The following is a 19,002-nucleotide window of genomic DNA, read 5'->3' on the forward strand; positions in this document are numbered from 1 at the left end:
ATGTTTTGTTTGTTATATTTCAATATTCCAGAGAATATTATTCAGTGAATTAACATTATCCAGTGAATTATTCTTCACTCTTTAGCCTATTAAACAGCTTATAAACCTACTAAAACTGTAGTTTAAAATTAAGTTGATATGACTCCTTTCCTTTATTTATTTTCTCCATTTGAAAACATTAGACCTTCTACATTTATTTTGCTTATTGTTAATATTAGTGTTGCTGCTGATGCTTTAAATAAAATGTTTTTTTATTGTTGTAAAATTGTTGTTAAATTTAACATGAAAGACTGCTAATTTTCAACACTTTTTTTAAGATGACTGAAAGGAGAAAAAAAAACAAAGTGAAGCATGGACTTACTTCACTCAGTCATTTATTTACTTTATAACAGTAAATAAATATCGGTTCTGCATATCGGTTATCGGGCACATAAACATGCAAATAATTGGTATCGTATCGGTTATAAAATATCAATATCGGTCGATCACTAATCATAACCGCATCTCGCGCACCACTGATTGACTAATATTCTTTTTTTTTTATTCACAATCTCCTCATCACTGGCAGGCACAGCACTCAATTCAGCATGTGTTCGTGTTTGTGTGTGCTGTCTGTGTCACTCATAGCACGTGCCTATATCGTGCGCCATATCGAACATTTTTTATATCGTTATTGAAGAAGGTGTACCGTCGATAAATATCAATCGATACCGTTTTATCGCCCAGGCCTACTTTAACTGTTCCTAAAAGCACCCCAGGATGCGGTGTACAGGTGTAGTAGGGGTATTTTATTGTTGCAGAATAAATCAAGACCATTGGCACAGTGGAGAATCCCTGGTGAACAGTGCTTCCTTTACTGCAGTGCAACCCTTCAGCAACACAGCATGGTTAAAACCAGCAGGCTAAGAATGCTGTGTTCCTCTGCTCCAACAGGAAGAAAGACATGAGCTCATTTTTACACAGGAACAAACAAACTACATACATGGTTAAAGACAATTGCAGCTAATCTCTGTAATTACATGGTGTACTATGAAATGGCTAGGGCTGAACTGTTTTAAAATGGCTTTAATTAAGCGGTCACACATCTTTAAATTGTGTGTGCTAAATAGAGTTAAGACCATTTACAAGATATTACAGAAAGTGGATTTTCAATCAGGAATTGGACTTTACATGGATGTTTTGTTATTGTGTTCTCAATAAAGAGGGAAGCTTAAAAATTATCCAGTAAAGCCACTCTTAAAAACGTCTTTATCATGCACGCTAGATTAATGACTAATCAGAGTCCAAGGAGCTCAAAGAAGTGCTCTTTCATACTGATGTCATTGAGAAAGAGCTCAAGAGATGGGGGTGCATGGGAACTCCTGGGGGACAGTTTTTAACTCTGTATGTGTGCGAGTGTGTGTCGAACCCAGCTGCCTGTCCTCAGTGTACTGAGGGCCTGACGGTACACCCAGGCTGTGAGCCAGCCAATCAAAACGCTCTGCCAGCAGGGCCTCTCATGCATATGCTAATGAAGCCCTCACCCTGTGCCCTGTTATTGGGAATAAAAGAGGGTTTTGTCACCGACTTTGCAGCATTCTGGAACTCCTGCTGTTTTATGCAAAAGCAACAGGACAGGGGATGAGAAAGCCAATTAAACAAAATAAATAATATGAGTATCGCAGGTAATCTATTACTGGCAGGTTATGTTGGGAAGACAAGTATGTTAGTCTGCAGCCCCAATTACCAGCATTCATTTGATCAGTTGCATTACAGAAGATGTGCTTTTTTTTTTTTTTTTACAATATTTATGCACAGTCTGACTCTGAGAATGGGCAAACATTCAATGCCTTCTTCACACAGTTTTAGCACTCTATGAATATATGTGTTATGTGTTTTGATGCCCCCTTGGTTTCCTCTTGGTTAAAATTAAAGTACGTTTTAATAACTTTCTTGTTTGAGTAGCTGCTAAAGGGATTTCTTTGACATTTCAAAGTGGTGAAAGTGTCTGCAAGAAACTTGATTATGTTTTTGTGTTGGCCTGACATCTATGTGCAAGATGCCGTGTCGAAGAGTAGTGAATTACAAATAGCAATACTACAAAATAAACCAACATACGCTCATTGGTTAAAAAAAAAATTCCAATGAATTTCCAGTTGAAATGAACACTGGTTGGTTACTATAAAACCAACAACTTTTATTAATTTTTACACACATTAAAAATGCAGGGGCAGACTATAGATTAATAATCTGAGAATGTGCAAACATTCAATGCCTTCTTCACACAGTTTTAGCACTCTATGAATATATGTGTTATGTGTTTTGATGCCCCCTTGGTTTCCTCTTGGTTAAAATTAAAGTACGTTTTAATAACTTTCTTGTTTGAGTAGCTGCTAAAGGGATTTCTTTGACATTTCAAAGTGGTGAAAGTGTCTGCAAGAAACTTGATTATGTTTTTGTGTTGGCCTGACATCTATGTGCAAGATGCCGTGTCGAAGAGTAGTGAATTACAAATAGCAATACTACAAAATAAACCAACATACGCTCATTGGTTAAAAAAAAAATTCCAATGAATTTCCAGTTGAAATGAACACTGGTTGGTTACTATAAAACCAACAACTTTTATTAATTTTTACACACATTAAAAATGCAGGGGCAGACTATAGATTAATAATAATGTGAGGTTCCTTGCATATTATTATGTTAAGCTCTCCAAACACTTTTACCATTGTGCATTTGTAAACTAATACATTTTTATATTTGCATCACGTAACCAGCTATATGTATGGATTTTCTGATGTAAACTTGCTCGATAGCGCACCTGGTACAGCATTGCACTTGCAAAGAAGAGCAAATGGGTACCAAATCAGTCAAACAAGACTCATGATAAAAGTGCTCAAAGACTTGTAGAAGCAAGCTACAGCGGCATGGTTGATTCAGCTAATGTGTTATGTTATGTTTCCTTTTGTTAACACTATTGGCTAGGTCTATGGTAGAGTTTAGCATATGTGATACATTGTTTTCAAACATGATAGAGCCTTTTTGTGCCACTCACCGGACATTTCATTTCCAAACTACTGTGATACGCACAACAACATAGTATCATTTTGAAAATGTTTAGTTTTATAACGCATTGTTGTAGTTTACAATCCATGCCTGTCGATTTACCAGCAAACAAGCTAGTTATTGCAACAAGCAATGTTGAAAAAGAAAAGGAAGAGATCGAACAACAACATGTGAACGCATGTGTCAAGCACCTGTATTCGCATAAGCTATCGAATTGAGGATGCTTTGCTGTGCAGCTGCATGCATACACTAAGCGTATAAGTATGTCACATCTAGGCTTGCTGCGATAGACGGTGTTACGGTTATACCGGTGTTAAGCCGCAACACCGGTTACGTAATTTGCCTACCGCGGCACCGCCCCCCCCCCACCGTCGTTTTGATTTTTTTATAGTAACAAAAATAATTTAGCCTAGTTCAGTTAGAGGACAGATACTTTTAAAAACTAAACGCTCAATGCAGCGTGCCGAACCGTGCACGGACGACAGGAGTCAGGAGTATTTATCATGTGAGGAGAGTGAGTCGAGCTGACTGACAAGAGTGAGGTGAGAAAGACAAGACGATGGCAGAAGACGACGCCGAATTGCGGCAGTTGCCTCTAATTTGAAAGTGAAAGTAAAATTTGCACGGCACTTTTACAAGCCATTTGAAAGTGAAGAAAAGAGGGAAACTCGAACTAACACCCCCCCACCCCAACAGTGATACCGTTATTACCGGTGTTGTCACTCGTCGATTAACCGGTAGGAAAATGTCCTCACTGTCACAAGCCTAGTCACATCAAAACTAAAGTATTTAGGATTTAGGTTTTGGGTTAGAAATTAAATGCAGGAAATATTCCCACTATCTTAAATACTACTGAAGCTCCTTTGATGAGCAAAAAAAAATGAATGAAAAACATATCAGCTCCAGCATAAGTTCCCACAAGGCATTCTACATTGACAATCATCCATGTCAAGCTGTAAAGATACAAAAAGTAATTAAGCATGAAAGGGAACATGAGATGCAATGATCTTATCTGCTTTGTGATTGTGAACAGACACTGCTCATCCACTGTTCATCCATTAAATCAAAACTAAAGATGTACAATAAATACCACCCTCTTACTTACTAATAAACCCAGGGTTGCTTTGATTACAAGGGTCCCAACACAAATACAAGAGGGACACCTCATTAAACATAACAAAAGTTTACCCCTGAAGAATGTGCACATCTATTTAAAACTATCAGCTAACAAAGTAAAAAACACTGACTGATTAAAAAAAAAACACCATGCGTTTACTGCTGAGTAACTATGGGAGTTCCAAGGAAAGGAAGAACCACAAGTGAACCTCATTTAACCAGAATCATTTAAACTTTCAGTTCCAAAAACTGACCCACAAACCCCTGTGAAAAAGAAATGAAAATACACTTGTAGTCAAAAATCTATATTAAAAAACTGTTCATTCTGAAAAATATTATCAGTTCTTCAAAAAATTTAAACTATGTCATCTTTTTGGGTGCATTATCCCTTTAACTGGGTCAAAAAAGCACTCTTAAGTTCAACTAATTGCATTTAATATAAATTTAAAATAATACATTCCCTTTTAATTGCAATTAAGTTTCTGGAAAACATTAAACTAATATACTTAAGTGCTATCTGAATGTAAAGTACATTATTTCTGTATTTGCACTATTTTTAAAAGAATGCTAATGTGTACTTTGGGAACAAGGGAATAAGAGAACAAACAAAGAAAAACCAATTAAGTAAAAGTATGAGGACTCTTCAAAGCAATACTACTGCAAGTATCAGCTGCACTGGTGATGTTTAACTAACAGAGAGACGCCCGCTAACTTCATTGGTCTAAACGGCATCATGACATCTCAAAAATATGAAAAATATGTGTTTGTCTAAACACACTTCGCACTGCCATTTAGAGCAAACAAATCTTGGCAAACTGTATTCTCCTTGTCGTTCTTGCTGTTTGTGAATATCTGGTGATTGTAACTTGCTAAAGGGGACAGGAAGTGGGAGGAACATACAATCAAGAGTTACTTAAGGCCACAGACACAAAACCTCACAGAAAGGGCTGCTGACAGAACAGGATCAGATGTGTCCCTTAAAACAGTCCCAGTAGATAACTGAAATTAGATGATATGAAAAGTTATATTTCAAAAATGTACAAGAAATTTTTTATACAAATCTCTACAGTACTTTTCTGAATCTCAAGTGCAAAGGCAAAATATAGATTTTCCCTGATCTGTGAGCTTGCTGTGAGAATTGAAAATGAAAAAGCGTACTGCAAAAAAAATGACAAGATAACATAACTTTCTATTATGTTGTCCTAAGGCTGTAAAAAAAAAAGTGTTACTATTCACAAACAAATTACTCTTATAAGCCTGTTTCTCAGTTAAATGACTCATTAACTCACAAATTATCAATTTAAATATGTCTTAAATTAGTCTGACAAATCATCATCTGACTCTCTAAATTATAAGTCGTCATTATTTTCATTGATGTCCACTCAAAATGAGGCCAATTTTATGTACTTACACATCTTTACTGACTGGATGTTTATATGATAACTTTAGTTAAAGATATACATTAGTAAGTTTTTTCTTCCCAGGACAAATACTCATTCTGTTTTGTCCTCATTTAACCTCAAATTTAAGGAGGGCAACATAACACTGGAAAATCGAGGTGCTCTTAAATGTACTCGAGTGCAATAGTGACCCACTTTTAACGGTCTAATGGATGTTTTTCATTACAGCTAAATCAGCCCAACCGTCTGGCCCAACAGAGAAATGCAAGGAATGACAATGGCTCTTATTTTCAGTCTCTTTGCCAAGAGATATGCTAACACTTCAGCAATGCACAGCATTCTCATCGCCAGTGGGAAGAAAGTATCAGTAAAGGATCACGGGACGCTCACATGGCCATGTGGAGCACTTTTCTCAAGTGTCCATCAGAATCCATTCAATACAACTCATGTAAAAAGGTAGATGTTCTACAGCTAAAATAACAGTTCAATAACACACAGCACATTAAAGGGATAGTTCGACTAAAAACATTTAATTCTGTCATAATTTACAGGCCCTCATTTCTTTCTAAAACTGTATTAATTTCTTTTCTTTTTTGAACATTTTGAGAAATGTCTCGTTTTGTTTGTTCGTTTTTTTTCGTCCATACAATGAATGTCAATACTAGTCACCAAAACTGCTTGGTTACCAACATTCTTCAAAATATCTTCTTTTGTGTTTTGCAGTAGAGAGAAAGGCATACAGGTTTGTAACAAGTAAATGATGACGATTGCCATTTTTGGGTGAAATATAGGTCTACTACTGGGTGAACTACTGATCTAGTCATGTTGAAAAACAGACCCTCCTTCTGCCCTACTGTATCATGACAAAAATACAATTTTTTTTTTTTTTGTACAAGCAGGATATCAGAGGGTGTATGTATGTAAGTAGTAGTGTGTGTGCGTATTAATTTTATATACAGTATAAACATTTAAAGTGGACCAAAATGTATTGTGTGTGTACCTACTTAACCATATTTTGGGGACAAATTTGTACCCAAAATTGAGCTAAACCTGACAAAAATCTCCAAAAATTTTTTTTTTGTACAAGCAGGATATCAGAGTGTGTATGTATGTAAGTAGTAGTGTGTGTGCGTATTAATTTTATATACAGTATAAACATTTAAAGTGGACCAAAATGTATTGTGTGTGTACCTACTTAACCATATTTTGGGGACAAATTTGTACCCAAAATTGAGCTAAACCTGACAAAAATCTCCAAAAACCTCCCTTTGGGGACATCCTCATTTGTAAAACTGGTATAAAGTTTTTTTTTAATTGTAAAAATGCAGAAAGTTTCCTCTAAGGGGCAGGTTTAGGTGTAGGGTTGGTGTAGTGCAATAGAAAATACGGTCTGTACAGTAGAAAAACAATTACGCCTATGGAATGTTCCCATTTAGATAGCTAAGCAAACGTGTGTGTGTGTGTGTGTGTGTGTGTATTTTTAAGCAGGTGTGTGTGTGTGTGTGTGTGTGTGTGTGTGTGTGTGTGTGTGTGTGTGTGTGTGTGTACACTTCTGCTTTAAATAATTATTTTAAAGTGTTTTATTTATTTAAAAAAAGCTATATATTGGATATATTTTCCATATCATAGCCATAAATATTATATTTATAAATATATATATAAATATATTCTAACATATAAAAATTATGTCACAACATAAATGTCAAAAGTATAATCGTATTACTATTTGATAGCATCAATGTAACATGGTACTCCTACAGTACCTTTTTTTAAAAGGTTAACCAAAAAAAAAAAAACCCCAGCAAACTGACAACAATGATCAAAAACTACTGAGTGTGAATTCATTAAAAAGACATTAACATTGCAAATGCATGACAAAGAAAAAACCTGACTTACTCGTTTCCTCTAAAAAACAGCATGTTAGCACTTTCAGTCCCCCAGCTAACTAGGCCAACACAGAATGTTACCCAATCACGTGCTTAAAAACAGTGACATGTTAAAACTTTTCAAATGACATTTTAAAACAACTACATTCTAAATCTCCTTTTTTAAAAACAGCATCAAATCAGTAAAATCTTGCTACAACACTGTGACTAGATACTGCTTTCGGATTTGATGGCTTTTTGTTCCCCCCAGAGAATCTCAGTGACCTCTCTTTGTCTTTAGGGTACGTGTGGGACACGCTCCATTGATCGGGCTCTTCTCCAGAGGGCACGTCATTTTGGACACCAGTCACTTTCACTGCAGGGTCAGTTTTACTACAGCCATCTCTAAATGTATCATTTATTGCTCATCAATGCATTCAACCCTCAACAGATATGTATAACTCCAAGACTCAGTCACACGACACACAATCATACTCTCTAACAAAATACACAAAGGATACTGCTACTTAAATGGCCAGGGGCCAGTGTGAGACCATTGTCTTACTTGTTATCTTGTACATGTTGATCATGTACAAGTGTTTTAGGCCTTGCAAACTTTAACTTCTGGTTTTCTGTTGTGCACCGAACACTGTTCTTGTGAATTCTGCGGATTTAAATGTCACAAATTATGTATGTGCCATAAGAATGATTTGCGACAGTCTGGGAAACAGGTTAGAACAGGTAATTGTATAACATTTTATCATATTTATAAAAAGTACAATTATATGTACATTTTAATATTTACACATTGTAACTAATTGTTATAATTATTATAAATTATGCTAATTATTTTAAACATATTTCTTTTGGCATGTGCTACCATTTTTTTTTTTGTTAATAACAATTAAATTTAGAATTTTACTTTTTTTTTTTTGGTGGAGGGGCCAAGAACAAATCCATCCAAACCACTGGCACAATTCTGGCTAACATAAACTACCCTTGTTGAGCTTCTGCATCCATAAATAGAATTTCCTGAAACTTAAATTCAACCAACAAAATTCAGTGACTGATCCACCCTGTTTCACCTTTTACATATGATTTAAAACCAGTGCAGTTCATGGAGCAGCACAACTATAACCCACTGACTCTGATGCAACAGAACCCTTGTGAAATGAAACACCCTTCTTCACAAAAATCCATGAACATTTGAGAGAAAACTGAGGCTCTGATTACAGCAGTGGAAATCTACCAAAACAGAAAATGCAAGTTGAGGAAGCCCGAAACCACAGGAAATCTGCACTCTCGCCCGACAACTCTTCACGTGCTGGTTGAAAGAGCCTTTTAGATGAGAAGATAGTGTAAATGATCCACTGTAAACACTAAAACATGGTACAGTGTTATTATTTTATGTTACTTAACTGGAAGCTAGAGATGAAGGAATTAATCATAACGAGTTGTTAGGTTCGAATAGTCTGAACAGATTACATAATAATAAAACCTTGTTTTGATGAATGCTGGAAATGAACTGCTTATGAAGGAATAAAACTGTAAACACTAAGTCAACACAAAAATAAAACAAAATTTTGCAGAATATAGAATAATTATATGACTTTCACAGCTACTGATCCTCAATCTTTTGTCTTACATACGTAAATAATGTCATTCTCCCTGCTTTGGGTTATGTTTTTTGCCTGTATAAATAATATAAATGGAAAAGCTATTATGAAATGGCAGATGCTTTATCTTCTGCTAAGTTTAATTAATTAAAATAAGCATTTCCCAATAAAAGAAGAAAAAAACTGTTGACAGATTTCCTCAACAAAGACAAATCAAAGGGTCAACTTTAACACTCCAAATTATTGTTTGCACTATGAACATAATATAATAACATAAATCTCAGCACTCGTGTGTTGAATATTACGCACGACCACCATGCTGTAAAGCCATTTTAGCATATTTGGTGTTATTATTACACTGCCTCGCTATTTATTGTATCGTACTGATTGATAAATCACATAACTAAAGCGTATAAGCAAATATACAATAAAGGCACATAAATCTGTCGAAGCCAGAGTCCTAAACAGCCTCGTTCTGGCTCGGGTCTTACCGGACAGCTCGTCTGGTTCTAAGCCGCTCTCGGTGTCCAGACCGCAGGTCACGAAATAATCCGCGAAGCGGCAGGAGCTCGAGCTGAATCCGGTGCTCATTTTGAGACGGCTCCGCTTGTGCTCTTCTGTGTGTGGGTCTAGAGGAGCGCATAGTACGAGCTCTCTGGATCACTCTGCGCAGCCATTGCGGATGCGGACCAAGGCAGGAGCCCCGAGCGCCAGTCGCATTGTGGCCTCCTCCGTTAACGTTACAGCAGCTCTCGGTCCTTGGCGCTCGCTCCTGCGCATGCGCACTGCTCTGCTCGGGATGACGTTATGCGCTGAGCCCCGAGCGCGAGGACACCGAACCAAAGCCACCGCATCACACTTCCGCTTTTTTTTTTCTTTAACAGCAAGGAAAGTCAAGTCGCGTATTAAGTCGTCAACCAATAATTAATTTTAAATAATTGCATTAGTGTGCAGTGTTAAGAATTTATCGTAAAAAAAAATTGTAGCAGCAAGACAATATATGTTGTTTGATGTTGCCCTCTGCTGGTGCGTTTGGAAATCGAATGAATTTAACAAACGCGAATCTAAATGTGTAATGATATATTGTACGTAATAGTTATGATGTTTTCCTTTTGGATAAAAATTGGATGAGCCTTGGACTTGCCAACACAAGCAATCAATTAACTTAAGTTCTAAATATAAATATATTATAAATTATGAATAAAAAAAAATTCAGGTTACACTTTACTTGAAGGGGTGTGCATAAGACTGACATGACACCTTCATAATCATAACATGACACATGTCATGAATATGAAGGTTTTTTATGCATGTTTATGACAACTGTCATTAAGTGTCATTCGCTCAGTTATGTAATTTTTAATGCAAAGATGACATTGTTTGAGATGTCTTTGTTATGGGCTATGGGTAGGGGTAAGGGTAGGGGTAGGGTTAGGTTAGGGTTAGGTCAAATAATGTCATATTTGCATTAAAAATGACATAACTGAGCGAATGACACTTAATGACAGTTGTCATAAACATGCATAAAACCTTCATATTCATGACACGTGTCATGTCATGATTATGAAGGTGTCATGTCAGTCTTATGCACACCCCTTCAAGTAAAGTGTTACCAAACTTCAATACTGACTAGTTTGGGAAAACAATAAAGATACTCTCAGATCATCTATCATCTTTTTCAAAACTCTAAAATTAAAAAAAGTTTGGTATGATGGTAATGACAGCAGTATTGGGGACAGCAATTATTTTTCTCATATTGTATATATATGAATGCCAAATGAATTAAAATGTGATTTTGAAGTTGTTTTGCTTTTGATATATCCAATATTTATTCAGCCAATTATTTCCTCCAAGACTCATTTGAGCTCTTACTTTTCAACTGTTTTCCTCTTTACAAAAAGTTTACATTTATTACCCAGTGGTAAGATATCAACAAATATGAATGCCATATTTAACCAAAACTTTTCTTGGTTGTTTCTTTTAAAGCAGCCTTCATTTCAAGATAATGTTATAAAAAGAAGTGCGTACACGCACTGTAATTCAGTTCAAATGAATAAGAGGCAAATTCAAAAGAGGCAGATGTTACTCATGTATTTAATCATGTCATCATAAATATATTATGTTCCAAGAAGATGGACAGACGTAAATGAATAGATTTTAAAAATACAGGACATGACAATACATTGTCAATTAAATCTTGTAATACTGCAATCAGTAACCTTAATTTATTGATAGAGTTCTGTAAAAATATGCCAGAGAAAAATCAGGATGAGTACAACTTAATAAATTATAAATGTGTCAGAGAGAGTACAGTATATCAACACACTACTCCTCATCATAAAGAGTAAGCAGAGGCTTGAAACTGTTGCAGAACAACCGCATAACTCAGTCACATCCGCTCTCTCTGTTTAGTGCCATCCATGTTACATCAAGAGCTGCTGGGAACATTTACAGATGACAAAAACTAAACGTTAGGTTTGACATTCAAATAAAAACTGCAGATATAAATTAATGCAACATGAGAGAACAGGGTAACAGGGTAATGAAATCTGGAATAAGAACCGTCCCTCATCACACCCTTCCACTTAAGAGAAATTTCAGTGCAAATGGTTTGTTTATTAATCCCCTTTGCACATATTGTTGATTCCGTTTCCTTTCCAGTCAGGAAACGAGTATATTGAAGGTTTAAAGACTTTTTTCAGGTATTATATTACAAAAAGTATTATACAAAATATAAGACATTTTTTAAGACTGATTTATTTTACTGAAAGGCAATTTTAACTGCAGAGAGTTTAAAGGGTTAGTTCACCCAAAAATTAAAATCAGCCCATAAATTAAATCACCCTCAAGCAAAGTCGACCTCCATACGTCATCCGCCCGGAACTGCTTCCAGTGTACAACAGTGAGCGTAAGCTACATTAAAGTGATTATTACGTTTTGAATATGGATAATTTTTTTACAAAAATGCATCGATTCGCTACAGAAGGCCTTTGTTCACCCCCCGTAGCCGTGTGAGGCACTTTTTTTTTTTTATGGATGGGCGCTTTTTATTTAACTGCTTTTGGACTGATGCATGCAACACCCGCTGAGTGGCATTAAACAGCTTGAAAGATCAAAGACAATTTTTAATATAACTCCGACTGGATTCGTCTGAAAGAAGAAAGTCATATACACCTAGGATGACTTGAGGGTGAGTAATTTATGGGCTAATTTTCATTTTTGGGTGAACTAACCCTTTAAGTTCTGCCAATTAAATTAATAATTCACCCAAAAATGAAAATTACTTACCCTCAGGCAATCTAAGATACAGATGAGTTTGTTTCTTCACCGGAACAGATTTGGAGAAATTTAGCATCACTTGCTCACCAATGGATCCTCTGCAGTGAATGGGTGCCGGCAGAATGAGATAAAAAACATTACGATAATCCACAAGTAATCCACACGATTACAGTCCAATGGTGGACTTACAAACTTACAAACACACTGCTTTTCACTTCACAAGACATTAATTGATGGACTGGAGTGGTATGGATTATTGTGATGTTTTTATCAGCTGTTTGGACTCTCATTCTGACGGCACCCATTCACCGCAGAGGAACCATTGCTGAGCAAGAGACGTAATGCTAAATTTCTCCAAATCTGTTCTGGTGAAGAAACAAACTGATCTACATCTTGGATGGCCTGAGGATGAGTACATTTTCAGCAAATTTTTGAGTGAATTATTCCTTTAAGTAGACATATTTTATTTAAAATCGTTTACAGTGGCTTGGCTTCACTAGGTCCAGAAAACCAACTGTTACAGTTACTAATCTCCTATATTTCTAAAATGTAATACTTCCCTCTGTCACATGGCTAAAATTAATATTATACAACTTTTTTAATTAAATTATGAACTACTTCTTTTTAAAAAAAAAAAAAGCTTTTTTGGCATTTTGACTATTTCAATCAGTTGTATCCAAATGTAAAGGAAGAAAAATTGTTTGAAATGCTAAAACAGGTGTTACTAGTTCAGTACGCGTGATGTCAGTATATTCATTCCATTTCTTTTACTTCAAGGAACCTGTAATAATAACGCTGTTATATTATATGCAATCTACAGTCTTGATCTGTAATACTAATGTGGCATCATCTATATTTTTCTGGGAAAAATTAGGTCTATAACAAGAGCTAAGCACTATCATCTACAGTTAGCAGCAGTACACAGGGCACTGTTAAGAGATCGTCCATTCAGATCCCTACTGCAGTCTCAGCTGGCATGAGAAATACGAAAGAAAAGCAGAAAACCAACAAAGCTCACCCTCAAAAGGTTTCTAATGCATGTAATACCTCATTCTCAAACACGTTTGAATATTAAATTAGCCGTAAGAACGACAAAGGTTGCACTTGGCACTTTCCATGTTAGCTCAGCAACTTCAGAGGGAGTGAAAATATGTCTCTTCCAGTGTATCTCACATAAATCATTGCTGTTTTGTGGAAAATATTGAAAATCCACTGAAGACATTGATGTGGAAAATATTGCTTAACGCTAGAGGGAATCGGTGATGACAGAATTTTTCATCCCATGAAAGTACTGTCGAAACAATGGAAGGCCGGTCCTGACTGGCCCATCATATGATGAAACGAGGGTTTGTCGTACATGCACAAAAGAAGAGAAGAAAGCAAGGAGAAGTTTAGAGGACCAGTATCATTCCTGAGTTGAATCGAGCAGGGCTGGTGATCTCTACTCAAGTTTCTGCTGGAGTTTCTTCTGAAAGCAGACGGGCAGGATGGAGACCACGGCTAAAACCCCCAACACGAGAAGAGAGTTCCAGGACACGGCCTCGCCAGCTGTGGCCAGCTTGTACAACGTCGTCCCTGCGTTTATCGCCACAAACGATGGAGGGGCCACTCCTATAGTAGAGATCAGATAACAGCCATTAGACGAGCTGTCAAGTGATCAAATAACAAAGTGTGCACAATCTCAATTAACCCTCTAGTGGCCTTTAATCATTTTAGCCCGAAAAAAAGTATGTTTTCAGTTTTTACATTTTTTATACTTCATCAGAGTGGTATGAAACTTGGTGACATGATTAGAAAAGGCTAATGGGTTTAAAAAAAAAAAAAAGAGCATGGTATATATTTAAATATAAGGCTACACAGGTACAGCTACATCTAGTGGTTACCCCATAGCATTACTGTGCATATGATTTTCTTTAGGCAGCGTTGTCTAAATAATAGTGCTGTCAAACGATTAATCGCGATTAATCGCATCCAAAATAAAAGTTTTTGTTTACATAATATATGCGTGTATACTGTGTATATTTATTATGTATATATAAATACAAACACATGCATGTATATATTTAAGAAAAATATGTTGTGTTTATATTTTAAATACATTTATATATAATATAAATATAAGAATATAAATATATATACATGTAAATATTTTCAAAATATTTACTGTATGTGTGTGTATTTATATATACATAATAAATATACACAGTACACATATGTAAACACAAACTTTTATCTTGTATGCGATTAATCGCGATTAATCGTTTGACAGCACTAGTAAATAAATAGCAATGGATTCTATTAACACGAAGTGACAATAGTATTTTTTCAGCGATATGCCATTTACACTAAGTGCAAATAGCTATAGATTCTATTTACACTGTTAAAATAGCAGGATTTTCTGCTATTTATACTACTTATTGCAAATAGTGGCAATTATCTGCAATAGATTAAGTGTAAATAGTAGTTAGGAGGCAGTTTTTTATACTTCAGTACTGTAGTACATTATAAAACAGTCTGCAATAACATATTGAGTGAAAAATATCATATTTATTAAAATTATTAAATGGATGCCACCTTATTGCGACAACAAAGCCCTCCCTACACCTACCCTAACCCTGCCCGATACTTTATGTTCAACTTTTCGATTATTTCCTTAACTTTTATTGAAAATAAATGCCTTTCCGATGTGATATGAGATTTGAAAAGTGAGAAGAAAAAAAAGTTTAGCAAAAGGCGGATTCGTCGGTCGCATCGAAAATGACTATGGCAAGAGCTTTACCATGGCGTAGCACTGGAGTTGTTGTTGGACGATCATCTTTTGTAGTGTTGACTAGCCCAATCACACGTTAGTGGGCGGAGTTGGTGTAAATAGCTTCTGCAAACAAGGCGGGCTATTTGCACTTAGTGTTATGAAACCCATATGTTGGGTTTTAGTTCATATTTTTTTATTTAAACTGTGTTAACTGAATTTTTTTTTTCTACTTTTGGTATTGTTTTATATAGATATGACTGCAGCATAATTTAGAAGTGAATTTTATCTAGTACCATAAAGTCCCCTCAAAACACAAAATACTAAAGAATAAATATATTGCAACAAAACTCAGTACATGAATTTCTGTAGTACATGCATTTATTGGCTTTGGTCTGATTTTAGTGAAGAAGATCACAGGTGTGATCTCTAAGTGATGAAAACCTGATATTAAAAACTCTATGGAATCACATTAGAGTTTCGTGGATTTTTAGTCCACATCTTTCAGTTATGAGAGCATCTATATGCAAATGTACTCCTACAAGTCGACAAAATGTACTTTTAGCAGACTGACAATTAACCTAACATGGCATTCAAAAGCAATTTTACTTCTATAAAGTGATTTATTTCCAAGTTTATTTAGGAGAATAATGCAGAAGATTGTGGAGAAACCCTTCCTAAAATCTCATTAGTTGAATCTCAAGGGCATATTTCAATGGTCTTGACTTTATAAAATATGCAGGGGCAATTTAGATTGCAACTTAACTCAGCATTCTTTCTCCTCCAACAAAATTGGCCGAAAACTGATGGCATATACTATGCTTTGTCCCATAAAATGCCATCTAAAAATGAGAAAATTGCTTTTGACAACCTATTCCATGTATCACCAACAAACTTGTGTTACTGTAAATTGTTCTCTGTAAAAGTGATCTTGTTTGAAGATTAATCTTACCAAGAAAGGTGCCCAGGAAGAAGACACCCAGAGGCACATTAATGACGGGTGAGGTGATGTTGATGAACCAGTTTGGAAGGAAAGGAGTTATTCTCAAAAAAATGATGTAATTAATGAGGTGCTCTCTGTGCTTGTCCACCTGCAACGACATTAAACGACATCAGTTCAACATTATGACCAGTCAATTTACATAAAAAATGAAAGCTATTTGTATGAAAATCTCACCTGTTGTGACCATTTCTGAGCTCTCTCTGTGAGGTACTTGTACACCATCGGCCTCCCGACTAAATAAGACAGCATATAGCAAAAAGACGCTCCAAGGCCTGAACACTGTAAACCATAAAACACAACAACATATTTACACAACAAAAAGTCATACTAGAAGACAAAGTTTGGCAGACAGACTAATCTGAAATGAATTTGCCTACAAACAAGGAACTTACCAGACAGACCAGGAAGAGAGCTAATGGAAAAGGGTAGAGATAACCAGACAGTATACTGAGAAATATGGAGCCTGGGATGGCAAACGTCTGAAGGCTGAGAGGGCCTTAGTTAAGGCTTTACCTCAATAGTGAAAAAACTTTGTTATGTATCTGACACAAACATAAATAACAGAAACTCCAAGCAATTTTTCTGCCAGCGGGGGTCTAATTTAAAATGTAAAAACAAAAAAAACTTGTTTTCATCTGCATTAAATTCAATGTAGTGTCTAATAACGTTGACAATCAGTCCCTTGAAAAAAATCAAGATTAATCATGGCATAAAGGATACAAGATATATGTAGCAAAGTACGCTAAAAGCACTTGAGTGTAATATGTGTCCTTGTATTTGGACAGTACTGTGCCCAATGCCTTGGCATCATCCATGTCTTTAGGAATTTTGATTCTTTCTCTCTCGTCTCTGCAAGACATGAAGAAAAACATCAAACATTTTTTGAGTCACCGTGAAACACCCTTTATGTTCAGTACACAGAACTACACTCAGAGGGGGAGGTAGACTTACTCGCTCAGTTCTGGGAAATTTCTGAACACCAGATACATGACACAAGCAGAACAGGCAAAGATAGTGATGAGGAGGAGGATTGACATGCGTGCAGAGGCTCCTCCTGGTGACTGGGCTCCTGAGAGAATAAATTCAAAAACACATCATGAATAACCTCTAATATCACCTGTGCAATGTGTTGCATACACGTGCATCAGTTGTTCACAATCCTCAGGGGGATTCAGGCCCTTGAGAGCTCTGGTATGTGGTGAGCTGGAGAACTACAAAGCCAAAAATCACATATAACAGTGTGACATCATCTTAAAGGAGCAGTGTGTAAATTCTACCACATTATTGACACCAAACTGATTTACAAAAATAACTAGATGTTTACATTTAAACTCAGGAAAAGTACTCTGAGTGGCTCTTTACTGTGCCAAGTGGTTTACAGGCTTAAGCACAAGTCATTGGCATTGTGGTCTTTATTTAGTGCATTTAGATAAACATTAATAAAATTAATTTAACATAAATTATCATTAGGCTGAAGATGTTTTTTTCCCCCCCGCATTAAAGGTAGGATATGTAATTTTTCAAAAACACTTTGGAAAACTGATTCGGGCCGAATATCAAAACAAACTTGTAGCCAATCAGCAATAAGGGGCGTGTCTACTCGTGATGTGGAGGAGATAGCTTTCAGTGCATGGGATGGACATTAGCCGAGCCGAGCGACAGAAAGATAGAGATGGCGGAAAAAAAACAAAAGAGGAAAACGTCTGCGGAACGATAAGGCAAGAAGTAGGACCCGTGTAAATATCGGATCAGCTTTCCAGTGCTGGAGAGAACTCAAGGAGCGGAGGCCTGCGATCGGACGCCGAGGTTGCTTTGTTTCTTCTCAATAGGTGAGTAACACCTTGTCTACAACAGCTAAAGTCTGCCTACACTGGACGCGATCAAACGACCGTTGAAAACCATTTGAAATTTGTGTCAGCACGTCATAAATAGAACCCGGCAGCAGTTTTCTGTCGGGGATTTGTTGCTCCGCGCCGCTCACGTCCGTAGACACGGTGTAACACTGGTTTTGCTTTGTTTCACAGAACTAATCGTTGCCTGGGTTGCGTACGTATATGTGGGGCGGAGCTATCAAAATAGGGGCAAGACCCTTTTGGGGTAGGGGCGTGTTTGTTTTGGTGATTTCAAATATCAACATTGGCTACCAGAAATCGCTTACCCTGCCTTTAAATCCAAATCTTTTTCATATGGGTATTTACAAAAACTGTCATACAAATCTAGTAGGTTTAATTTGTGGATATTTCTGCTATTCAGTATTAAAAGATATTCGGTTCACTCAGAATCATGATGAACCAGAAAGAGACCATTCAGACCAATTTCAGTCCAATTTCTAAATGAAAAAGATCACATTTAGAATGACGTCACAGGTCACAATGTTGAAATGTTTTGACCAGTTTAATATCTTCGAGGACAAAGCATGAAATATTCATATATATATAATAGCAAAATTAATAAAGTATGCTACAAAATACTACGCTCCATTTAAGCATGTTTTGGAAAGATTTAAGTTGAACATACACCTATGAATTTTGTGTACTGGAAAAACAAACATTTTTGCATTTGTTTTATCATTGTATTTGGATTTAGAAAAATATGATAGGATAGGAATTTGTGTATTTATTATTTTAAGAATGTCATTTTGAAATGTAAAGAACAATACAATATTATATATATATATATATATATAATTGTATTTGAAAAATATGATAGGATAGGAATTTGTGTATTTATTATTTTAAGAATGTCATTTTGAAATGTGAAATGTAATACAATATTATATATATATATATATATATATATATATAGCAGATAAGATAAGTAGTTTTTACATTTTATAGCAATGTTTATTTTACATTTTGTTAATTTAATTTGAGTTATTTTAATACTTCAACAAACTAAATGGAAATGAAATAATATATATATTGAATTT

General features: G+C 35.8%; 2 protein-coding genes across 5 annotated transcripts in view; both read right to left on the bottom strand.

The window, feature by feature from the left end:
• LOC107694459 (DENN domain-containing protein 5A-like) overlaps positions 1-9,849 on the bottom strand; it is a 59,785-nt gene extending 49,936 nt beyond the window's left edge. For all 4 annotated transcript variants that reach the window (XM_016494154.1, XM_016494151.1, XM_016494152.1 and 1 more), the window contains exon 1: positions 9,534-9,849. In XM_016494154.1, the coding sequence (XP_016349640.1) occupies positions 9,534-9,633 (100 nt within the window). In that variant the 5' untranslated portion in view covers positions 9,634-9,849. The remainder of the gene's footprint in view (positions 1-9,533) is intronic.
• Positions 9,850-12,729: 2,880 nt separating this feature from the next.
• The window catches only part of LOC107694458 (transmembrane protein 41B-like), a 9,479-nt gene continuing 3,206 nt past the window's right edge, over positions 12,730-19,002 (bottom strand). The window contains exons 2-7 of the mRNA XM_016494149.1: positions 17,025-17,142; positions 16,794-16,922; positions 16,466-16,559; positions 16,248-16,352; positions 16,023-16,161; positions 12,730-13,932 (exon numbers count right to left, since the gene is read on the bottom strand). Coding sequence (XP_016349635.1) covers positions 13,763-13,932; positions 16,023-16,161; positions 16,248-16,352; positions 16,466-16,559; positions 16,794-16,922; positions 17,025-17,142 — 755 coding nt within the window. The 3' untranslated portion in view covers positions 12,730-13,762. The remainder of the gene's footprint in view (positions 13,933-16,022; positions 16,162-16,247; positions 16,353-16,465; positions 16,560-16,793; positions 16,923-17,024; positions 17,143-19,002) is intronic.

Source organism: Sinocyclocheilus anshuiensis, unplaced genomic scaffold, assembly GCF_001515605.1.
Source record: "Sinocyclocheilus anshuiensis isolate Anshui unplaced genomic scaffold, SAMN03320099.WGS_v1.1 scaffold3099, whole genome shotgun sequence".
NCBI lineage: Eukaryota > Metazoa > Chordata > Actinopteri > Cypriniformes > Cyprinidae > Sinocyclocheilus > Sinocyclocheilus anshuiensis.